The 11,951-nt window shown below is 34.7% G+C and overlaps 1 protein-coding gene across 1 annotated transcript; it reads right to left on the bottom strand.

Annotated features, from left to right (window-relative positions):
• Positions 1 to 5,792: 5,792 nt before the first annotated feature.
• Positions 5,793 to 8,545, bottom strand: LOC143631666 (protein ULTRAPETALA 1-like). Its single transcript, XM_077100357.1, has 3 exons — positions 7,919 to 8,545; positions 6,882 to 7,194; positions 5,793 to 6,146 (listed from the first exon to the last, which is right to left on the bottom strand). Exons 1-3 carry the CDS (start codon positions 8,136 to 8,138, stop codon positions 5,972 to 5,974), a joined length of 708 nt encoding a protein of 235 aa, XP_076956472.1. The 5' UTR covers positions 8,139 to 8,545; the 3' UTR covers positions 5,793 to 5,971.
• Positions 8,546 to 11,951: the final 3,406 nt, after the last annotated feature.

Raw genomic sequence — 11,951 nt, 5'->3', positions numbered from 1 at the left:
GCTACAAGAACAGATGAAAAGACATAAAACTGATTTTATAAAAAAGAAAACAAGTATGTTCCTAATGTCAGCTTTCATCAGACTCTCTTTTAGTAATTTGTCTGCACTATATAATGTTTGACAGTTATGTAACTTCAATTTTAGTTTTAATGACAACTTTTCTTGCATTATCTAAGGAACTGGACATTAGCTTTTAATGGTACAAGGATAAATTACAAGGAATTTGAAAGCAAGGATGTGAAAAGCTCAAACGCAGATTGTTTGAACATGAGAATCTCGCATTTCTCCGGGTAAAAACGAAACACCAATATCAATATTATCAAAATAAATTTGAACCTCATATCTAATGTCCAATATATGTGGGACAGCTTCACAAGAAGGCAAACAGTATAATAAAGTCACCATGGAATAGCTGGACAAGATATTCAAGACTATCTATTCATGGAATGTGGAAACACCAGGCAATGACAAGAGCCACCTGTTTTGTATCTTTAGTAAGTAGCAGCATATGTAAATGGCATGGTATATATTTGTTCTGTACATTTCAAAACCAACACATTTTGTATGAAGCGCATGTATAAAAAAATGGCCACTTAGTAAGTCTACGACCAAACTACCCGCGCGTTGCAGGCCACCTTACCACCAAACTAATCTCGCGCCGCAACGCGCGGGTTACAAAAACCTGTATCTATTTAAAAGACAACTTTCTTCACCAAAAATGTGCTTTAAATGTTGTAAATGATGCTTCAGAGGTCTGTGTCTGTTGCTTTAAAAGTTATATGTATTGCATTGTGTTTTGTACTTCTCTATTTGGCTTACACGTATATCTACACTTTACACGTATCTCTGTTCTCTGCCGACATTTGAAAAAGTGTTCCCCGCTACCATTTAACAAAGCTTTATCTTTGTTCTGCATGTCATTTCTACAAATTCGATCTCTTCCCATCTTGGCTGTTGCCGGCTTCCACTTTGGAAGAGTAAGATGGTGATGTTTCCGATTCGTCTATTGTCGGGTTCCATTTTGGAAACCCTAGGCGATGGCGATGTTGTGACTGTTGTCGGGTTCCATGTTTGGCGACGGCGGTGGCGGAGATCGGGGCCTATCGACCATGGCGGCGGCAAATCCGCAGTTCTTCAATTCAGTTTATTATGCATTCTTTGAGGTAATAAACTACATTTGAAGCACTATAGTTTGATTTTATTTCACCTTTGAAATTGAAAGTTATTCAATTTGGCACTTTAAGTTCTGGTAATTCAACAATGTTTATACAGTTTGGGGTTTTCCTCTGTGGATGACTAGCTTATGAGTCTTCTACACGAGGATTGGTTATCACTTATCATCAAAGCCCCAATTATGTTGATTTGAGACTTATATGTATTACCTTATGAGGCTGTGATGATGATTGATATAAAGAATCACATCTTGGCGTGGCATGACTAGAGAACAAACTGCCATTTGTGTTGAACGGACTCATCTGAGCCTATGTCTAGATATGAGGTTATGTCAGTTATCTCTTGATTATGTTCTATCAGTATGTTAAAAGGATGCGATGGAAAAATCTAAGCCTTTTGTTAGTTATTATTAGTCCTAACGACGGCCTAAACGTTGAAGCTCTTTCATTTCATCTTAGCTTACCTCTTTCATTTCTTACCACTCTCTGTTGATATCATCGCCACCGTCTACCATCACCAGCATACCGCCTTCAATCACAAACCACTACCGTCATCACAAAACTATTCTCGCATCTCCCGCCATCGTCACCATCGGCTTTACACCACTTGATTTAGATTTTAACCATTGATGGTTAAATGTTTGCTGTTGTATTGGGTGGCTTTTTTGGTTTCATTATCGGCTTCTTCCAACTATTGGTCGTTTCCGGTTGTCTATTATTGTGGCAGAAGTAAGACGCTCATGTTGTGCCATGTCTGTAGGTTTAATTTCGACTGTTGTTAGCTTCCGTTTCCGGTTGTTTATGGCGCTTGCTATGACGCCGTATGTGGCTCCGATTACGAATGTTGCCGGCTTCCACTTTCTAGCTTCTTTATAGATGTTTTTCAGTTCCACAAGGTGTGCCCACCGCCCTAATTTAATATTGTCATTCATTAACATATATACATTGCTTATTTTCTTACGCTATAATTTTATATTGTTCACAGATTCATAGCGGTTGTTGATGAGTAAAGTAGAGACTCATTTTATTTTTCGTTGAGAAAGAGGAACAAAAAATATGAGATTGTAGGTATGAGACTTGGATTACAATTCTATTAGGGATTCTATTAAATTGTATTTGTATATAGATTATTTGCAGGTAGCGAGTGAATTTCAGACATCACTTTTAACTGTTTGATACTGAGGATAAACTTGCAAAAAAGAAAGCGACACTAGCAGACCCACATTATGATGTTCTCAGCCTAGCGATACTGAAATGGGTCAGTTTCATTATTAAAGTTTTTTTTTTTTGGTTTGATTGAATCAATTTCTGATTCTTGATTTAAAGAAAAAGATGTGAAGGTTATGGCTTAATCTGATCATATTCATATTCAAAGTATTATAATTTTTATTAATATTTGGAATTCAGAAATTGACTCAATACAAATCATTCCTTTTTTGACTTTTTAATTTACTGTAGAAGACATGTTGCGTAAACTCAATATGACATTTCACATAAACACCATTATTAATCATCATCTCATTTGCCACTTTGTTTAAATAGGATTAGCACTAATGGAAACAATGTCTGCAACAACTGTTTTCATCAATCCACAATTCCCAGTAACAACATGTCACCAGGTAACACACTTAAAAGAAACAAACGAGTAAAAATGGATTGTCTTACAAGATGAGTTCCCTTCAAATGGGTTGCACTAAGATAAACTTAGTCATCAGAAACATGAATTGTGTGTATATATGCTTTGCATTATGTGGATATAATTTCTACCATTGTTGTATTTTTATATTAATACTTAAAAGCCACATTTTTGGCTAATGAATATATAAGAAATTCATTATGATAACCTTATTAAATGAACGATTCAACATTAGTTTAAATCGTTTGTTATTTACAATCCAGATCATCAAGATGTATACCTCTATGATGAAGATCCAAAAGGACGAGGATGTCAAATCCTTGAATTTGAACAGAGTGCTGCCCAGGTCACATTCTGTTTATTTTTTTTATCATCCGCGTTTAGTATCCATTTTGTTTATATATTTATGTCACAGCAGGCATTGTTTGATTTGGAAAACACACATCAAGAGTTCAAGAGTGACATGAAAGACCTGTACATCAACTCCGCAAAGTAAATATATGGTTTCATTATTTCTTTCAAAATGGCATCAACAAAGTTGTGACCAAGATGATGAACATAACCTGCAAAGGGAATCACGTCCATTATATGGTCACGTAGAAGGTGATGATGAAATACCAATCAACAAAATGACATTTGCCCCCTGTTAACTTGCAAAAATAAACGTTTTGTATTTCATGTTGCAAATGATTTTAGTAACTTTTGACTGCAAAAGGTAGGACTTTGACAACATATTTGCACATTAGACAAGTGTAACTGTAAAGTTAACATAAAAATGGGAGCCTATATCGATAAACGAATATGCGCTCTTTGTCAAATTGCTTGCGCGGGTCCTAAATGCTAGTATTGATATCAATATATAATAATATTAGGCTTCCAGTTAACAATCATGTATGAGTTTTAAGCGAATGAGAACTGGCATCGGAGTGGAAGTAAATACTGCAGTAGATCTTCAGAGTGCTGCCCCTTGCAATACGGTCACAAAGTTTAAGTTCGAATCCGACTCCAACAGGGTTTTACTGCAGTAGATCTTCAGAGTGCGGGCTCTCTCTGGAATTATATATGGTGTGGGCTTGGGCTACCCGGTTTTGTCCGTGATCGCGTGCGTATGGGTCGCCTTTTGCCATTTGTTTACCCCGGGCGGCCTAGTTTTTATTCGTTGGTCGTTCAAATTAAATGTAGAAGTTTTAATATTTTATGAGTACCTTTAGGGTATCAGTATCACGGTCCAAGAATAATTTTATATTTTATTGAAATAAAACATTTAACGTGTGTTTAATTATCACTATATAACAAATAAGAAGTTTGATGCCGCAAGTGCCCTATTGGGTCACTTGGTGGCACCGGACAGATCTGTAAATTTTGTTTTTGTTTTTTAGTTAAGGCACCGTAACGAACGTAACGGAAACCGACCGAGCGCAAATTTTTTTATTCTTTATTTTTTAGTTCCGGTTCATAACAAACGTTACGAAAACCAACAAAATTCTCTTAGACTCACCGCCTCAACACCCAGTATCGGCAATGATTGGGTTTTACCAACACTCGTTTTTTACTGATCGACGCCACCACATTGGTCCACCTCAACGTTTATAATTTTTTTTGTTTCATATTTGGTTTTAATTCCGGTACAATAACGCACGACCCCAAAACCGACCGAATTCGTGTCGACTTACGAGCTCAATGCTTCAGTTTTACTACCGTCTAAGTTTTACCGACATAAAGCTAGTTTCTAATGGAATGATTTTTTAATCATGTCTCCTATGTACTCAAATCCACAAAACTAAAAAGAAATAAATGGAAATAACATAGAGAGAACATAAGGTTGATGACAAAGGTGCTACTACATGACATGGTATTCTTTAAAAAGAAGGTTCACATTCGAAGCCTTGATCAAGTCGTGGATCAATCATCAACTTACCGGGAAAGAACTCAAAAAAGACAGGCTCCAACGGAGCAAAACACATTGTTCCTACCATTGGTGCCTAGGTTCGACCTTGTTTTGCATTGTCAAGATTTATCGTTATCAAAGTAGAATTTAAGTAAAATGAAATACAAATATTAAGCATAAAATAGACAAATGGCTGAGAATATATGATGAGAGATCACAAGACAAAGTTTTACAAAAAGAAAACGTTTATAAATGGAGTATTACAATACAATTTTGACTGATGATTTATAAACAAAATATATTTTTAACTTTAAACATCTTCAGAAAACCAAAATATATATAGATTATTTGACAATCATAGAAATATTATTATTAATATTATCATATATATGTCATAAATAATAGGGTCGTTTAAAATAATACTAATTTCTATTTATGCATGATTTTTTACAATCTTGTTTTTTGTTAGCGTGATTTTAATATATGAGATTTTTGACGATCTTGATAATATTATCTTCAGTGTTTTATTAGTAACAGTGCTTAAAGTAATACTAAAATCAATTGTTAGTTTATTTTAAAATTATCTTCCTTGCAAATGTATTAGAAGCGGATGATTTGGAACATTGTGAAACAGTAAAACAAAAGATACATGGTTTAATAAATAATTAAAATTAAAATTCATAATAAACAAATATACTTTTGCAGGCAAGTTGCAGACATCTGGAAGCTAAATCTAGAAAGCAAGATAAAGTTTCAAAGTACAATCGGACAAGAGCACAGACTTCAACATTTCAAATGCTAACACGTTTATATATTTTAATCAAACCATACCACTTGTTTCTAAACACTAGTTTATAAATGTTAACCAAACACCATGTCTACTTTATCAAAATATTTAAGATATGTAATACGTTAGAATTGATTTATGACACATGTAATACAACGTACCCTTTAATAATATATTTTTTTATAAAAAGTTATATTAAAATAAGAAAAAAAGTAGGTGAAGAATGTGGGACCGCCATCATGGATGCTAGAAAGCACATTATAATGCATGCATTATTAGATATACACATAAGTTTCTCCCTAAATAAAAGATAACAAAGACATGATAAATAAATATGAGAGTTACTAATATATAAAAGGTTCATAACAATAGAATGCATGTTTAAAAAGTAGGGGTTCCAATAAAGGGAATAAATTACCGATAAAACTTTAAATAAGTAGCATAACATGCCAACAGCAACATGTTGTTTTTAAGATTTTCATAAACTTCTAAGCTTTTGAGTTGATGGTGAAATCGATGCATGTCTGGCACGAGCAGTCGGAAAACCGACATGTATCACAACCGAAGCAAAAGCATGATGTGCAGCCTCTGCAAGTTGGCGAACGCGCACACCCTCTGTATACCCTCCGGCTTGCTCGTTCCTCATCATCATCACATGTTATCCTGAAAAACAGTATGTAAAATAATAATCACGACATATGATGATACATGATTAAAATCATATTATAAGTTTTACAAAACAGAGTTACAATATGAAAAACAAACATAACAGGCCATTTCATTCCAATTACAAAAAGAAAGTCGAATAATTTCGTTTATCTTTTACTTCTCACAAGTCAAATGCCTAAACTAAGCTTGTAAATGAAAAGAACGAACATGAACATGAACAAGATACGCTTGTGTTTATTCTTTGAACTTTAATCAAAGTTTCTTTTTCGTGTTCGTTGAGTAATAAAATCAGCATGTTCATGTTTGTTAATGGTGGTACATGAACAAACACTAATTAAAAGCAATCATGAACATCAATTTGACTTGTTTGACCGATTTGACCTGTACCATCATACGGGTCAAATGGGTCAAACAGGTCAAACGTGACCAATGTGTAAAATAGCTTCTGTAATTGTATTTAACATTAATAATACAGTTATTTACAAAATTCAAGAATACGCAACAAAAGTTGTTGGCAAGTCAATCCATCCTGACCTGTTAAGACATTTAGTCAAAATTTTCTGTTTTGACTTTTGAGACGAGCATGTTACTTAATAAGGAATAATCACAATAAACAGTTGACAATTTGAACCATCTTGTTTCTGTTTGTTTGCAAAAACAGGCAGAAACAAAATTTTAAGAAGAAAAGAAATCATAAATAAATGAGAACTAAGAAGAAATAATATTTACTTGTCATAAGGCATATCAGAACAACTCCAGTTATCATTTGTAGAAGAATCATGATACACACGACACTCCTCTTTTGTGCGAAGTCGAAACCGTCTATGTTTATTGCATTTTGCACATCGAATAAACTCATCCCGATGACAATTAGCCTGTGATCTGTGTCCCGCATTGCTCAAAGACTTATCATAATATTTAAGAAGTGCGGTTTTTGCTAACGGGACTTTTTCACCATCAACAATCACCCAAACATTATTTTTCCATTTTCTTGATGTTTCTCTTCCAGAATGCTTCTCAAATGCAGCTGGGCTCAACTTGTCTGAATGTTAAAAAAGAAGTTCACTAATTAAAGCAAAAAGGTTCAACATTTATGAATAAATATTAATAAAGTTCGCTCAAAAAACAAGATTTATTAATTTATGAGTAGGGGGGAAACATTAAAGTAGCATTTAAAGTTAGTTTTTCAATGATCATGACATATCATCACCATCAAAATTGTTTGTTTTCTGTTCATCAAAATGTTTGTTTATCTGTATTTTTCAAATTGCCTTTTCATATTTGTAAGCATCAGCAGTTCAGCACCATAAAAAAAAAATATTAAATGGCCAGATTGAATAAAACCTTAGTATTTTCATGATATAAGAGGTCTTGATTAATGTCACAAAAAGTGAAATAAAACGGAAAACAACTTGTTTGAGCAGCCTAAAGGATGCTAAACTGGCTTTTCTAGCATGTAATGCAACCACATAACTATGTTTATCCGGCCTGTATAAGTATAACACACACTTCTTGTGATCATGTAAACATGTAACATGTGTTTAGTGAATAACAGAACCCTGCAAAACATGATAAAAATAATAAAGCAGACACCAGCACAAACTCAGTGATCATGACTGTAATACTAGCAGGCAAAGATAAACAAATAAACCATATAATAAAAACCAAACATCATTCAGATATATCAAACACTTAACATGTATAATATTAAAAATCCATGGTAAAATTATAACACATTAACATGCAAGTAGGTTAATAATAATAACCTTCATCACAACCAGGGGTACATTCACAGCTGATTTCAAGATCACCATTAACAAAAACCCTAAGGGTTCCAACAGCATCACCGTAGCGGTGGCTCGTGCACCCGCACGTGACCTCCACGTACTCATCACCGACTCGCTTAAACCCACTCCTCTCTCTCACCTCTTCATCACTAAACATTGTACACCCATTCACGTTTACCTGATTCTCCATATTCGCCATAAAACACACAAAGTTTTAAGCTTTTTGACACTAAAGTGACAAACGGAGCAAAAGAATCAAAGATTAACAAATGGGTATTGTTATAAACTCTCAAAGAAAGAGATCTGATGTAGAAGATGAGAAATCAAGAGGGTTTTATCATATATATGAATATGATTTATGCGTTTATTTAGTGAAATTGGTTGGTTTTGGGGTTGGCGATGGGAGTTGGATTGAATGACATGATGAGCTGGCTAAATGGGAAATATAATTAAATATTGAATCTTTTTGGGGATATGTTGAAAGTGGGAGGGGGTAAAGTGTAAAATTGAGGATCTGAAATGTAGAGAACAGGCTGCGTTTTGCATGACGTGACCTGGTGCAGACAGAGGGTAGGATCTGAGGTGTGTACGAACATGATAATATTCATGTAATAATCAAAATGGTATTCATGTCAAGAAATCTTAGAATATTACAGATTTCTTTTTTGTTTTGTGCTTTTCAAGAACCACACTTTTGGTATATGTTTCAAGGATCAAGATTAGGGTTTTAACGTTATAAAACTTTGTGAATTACACGTTATATACCCCAATGATAGTTAACAATTTAAAAGTGTTGTAAGCCCAAAAACGATATATGCAAAGAATGCATTTTGGGAAGTGGAAATGGTCACGGTGGCATACCATTAGCATCCAACCAAGGTTTATGCATATTGTAGTTTTGTACTTTGGTGGGGTTGTGGGACACACACTTCACCTATCAGTGTGTGTGTTGTAAAGGACAAAAGGAAATGATACCCTTGGAGATTGTCCTACAAACTTTAGGGCATTGGTGTATGTTTTGCAACAAGTCTACTATCATGTCCTGCTTTATTTGTTGGAAAAAGGTTATTTATTAAATTGGGTTATTTAGAAAATACAACCAATCAATGTTTTAATTAAGTTTTTTCTGTAACAGAACTTATGCGATCTATTTAAATTACAATCATTTTTTTTTCATCTCGTTAAAGGTTTCTTTCCTTAAATATGTGACCAAGTGACCAATAGTAAAATTATATTTTAAACTTTAGCGATTACATATAATAAAATCTTCCTAATTGGACAATGATAAAATTTATACATATAACATTATCAACTTTTTTATGCATATAAGCATGTGCATTATGCATAAAAACTTTTTTCAATCTTATTTTACTTTTAGTATTTTTCTTTTAACCCTTATACTTTTCATCTTTACAAGTTTATCATAAATATTTTTTTATTTTTAATCTAAACATCTTTTCACTATTAACTTTGGTGTGGATTAAGTTATTCTTTCATATGGTTTATGTTTCAGTCTAACTATTGTGTGTTAACACGGTACAACGGGTGGGCGCGATTGAAAGGATTTTCGTCTACTTTTGTTGAGTTTTAACAATCCCGTCACAAAGCGCGGGCCCAACGCCTCCATCAACATACTAATTCAATAAAACATTTTAACATTATTTTTTTTTATAGTTTTACACCCCGGCCACAACACATGGGCTTAATACTAGTTAGGTACACACATGGAGGGAAGGCTTGTAATTTCTCTTTACCTACATGATTAACCAAGACACGACCACTGTCCTCGTGTGCAATTTTTGAGTTGTATAAGATTATAAAGGTCAACCAATATATGTTACTTACCATCTTTTACCTTGGTTGTGATAGCCCAAATAAATCTTGACAACATATTATCTGTTTTACTTCTAATGAATTGCTCATATCCACGATCATACAATTTTGTTTTCAGCCGACGAATTTCTCAATCAGACAAAACGTGTTCTAGTGGAGACTGTTCACACCCATTATAAGGAAGGTCTCATTATTTCTGTAACATCATGAAAATTTCGAGTTTAAAATGTCAAGTTTTTCAAAGACAAGGGACCAATTCTGCCAATTTCCAAACCTTGGGGTTTAAAAATAAAAATTCTGATTTTCTGTCCCATAGCGATACGTGACGAGACAAAGGACAAGCCCATCACGTGTCGCGAAAAGCTTAGTCAAAACTTCTAGAAAAGAGTCAACGGCGATACGCGATCGTCGTGGAAGCTATGTCATCGCGTATCCCGATGACGTGGTCTAACACCTCTGGCACCAGATCTGCCACGTGTCCACACGTGGCACACCGTCAGCCACGTGTCCCGACACGTGGCACGTCGCCCGCCACGTGTCAACACGTGGCACACCGCCTGCCACGTGGCAGACCTATATGGTGACTAGCCTGGGCTACGTCGCGATACGCGACGGGTGACCCATCGCGTATCGCGATGGGCTTCCAGGTTTTGCCTATAAATAGCAAGTCCCGGGATTCTCATTCCACATCCCAAATCAGCTCACTCCTCTCTCTCTCTAACATCTCTCTAAGATCCAACAATCATATTATCGATCCACCTCGAAAAGCGTGTCCCGATTCATCATTTTCCATGCCATCGTTTCCTCGAAGCTTGTGCCACTATCCACCTACGTATAAACCAAGAAGGAGTTTGTTATACCCGACACCATGGTAATTAGTCTCGTAAGGCGTGCCGACAAGTGGTGAAGGAATGGTGTTTGTTGTTTGGCGTGTCACAGAAAAGAGGCGAGAAGAAGTATTTGATCAAGAGAGAAAAGAAGGTGAAGTAGCGTTGAAGTGCTGCTTAAGTAATTAGGGTTTGTAAGACGAGCAAAGGTAGGCATAATACCCGAATAAAATAATAATAATAAAATATTATAAAGGCTTAAACCTTAAGTCGAGGTTATACTCGATACCTCGATAAAAGAAAAGAAAAGAAAATATAATAAAGAATAAAAGAAGAATTATGAATATTTATAAATATTTATATATGTGTGTAAATATATATACATACATACACACACACACACACACATATATATATATATATTCTCTTTTTTATAAATATTATTTAAGGAATAAATAACTATTCTTAAATAATAAAGAAAAGAAAAGAATACGTTTATTAGAGAAGAAGAAACGTAGGGTTTTATAAATAAACTAAAGGTTTATAAATTACTTTTAAATTAAAGGTTTTAAAGTAAAATTGATTTTGAACTAAAGGTTTATCGAGGTAAAGATTATAAAAATATGACTAAAGGTCTTAAGCCGAATTGTATATCCGACTAAAAAATTGTTATACTCGTACTATAGGTGCGAGATAGCAAGGGGAAAGACCCTCGGACGGTGTTTGAAGCCGATCCCATATAGAAAAGGTGAATACGCCCCAAACTTTACAAACATGTTTTCAAACGAGTCAAATGTGTTATATGAAAATGATTTACAAGGGACTATGTGTCTCTAAAACCGTTATAAATAAGAGTATAAGCCTAGCCCTCAGGCTGTAGTATACGTTTGTCTGGATCTTTACATATGTGGTATAACGCGGTGGGCACATCGCACCACACCTGGTCGTAGGACGCTTTCCTACGGGGATCACGACCATGTGTATACATACAGGTACTTAACTAATTCGAACGTTGCAGTGTTTGCTGAGATATTTAGTGTAGAGACTCGAGTTTATAATCGTGTTGTTTTAGCTTTGTTATTCTTAAGCCACGATGAGCCGAGGCAGGCGTAGTCTCGAGGGGTAATAAAGTAAAAGAAAATATTTTTAGCGGCTGCATATTCACCAGCATTCGTTGTTGACGTATTTTCTTAACATTTTGCAGGTGATCAAGGTTAGGGCTTGGAATAATGAAGTGCTCAAGATATCCAATGGCTCGGATCTTTTTGTATAAACTTAAAAACATTAATGTGGTGGTTTGTAATTAACAAGTGATACTTTTGTTATAACTTAAACGGGTATTTTATGATCTC

This window comes from Bidens hawaiensis, unplaced genomic scaffold (assembly GCF_021521415.1).
Source record: "Bidens hawaiensis isolate Kalapana, Puna unplaced genomic scaffold, B.hawaiensis_p1.1 tig00000512_1, whole genome shotgun sequence".
NCBI classification, from domain to species: Eukaryota; Viridiplantae; Streptophyta; class Magnoliopsida; order Asterales; family Asteraceae; genus Bidens; species Bidens hawaiensis.
This window is presented reverse-complemented; position numbering and strand designations above follow the sequence as displayed.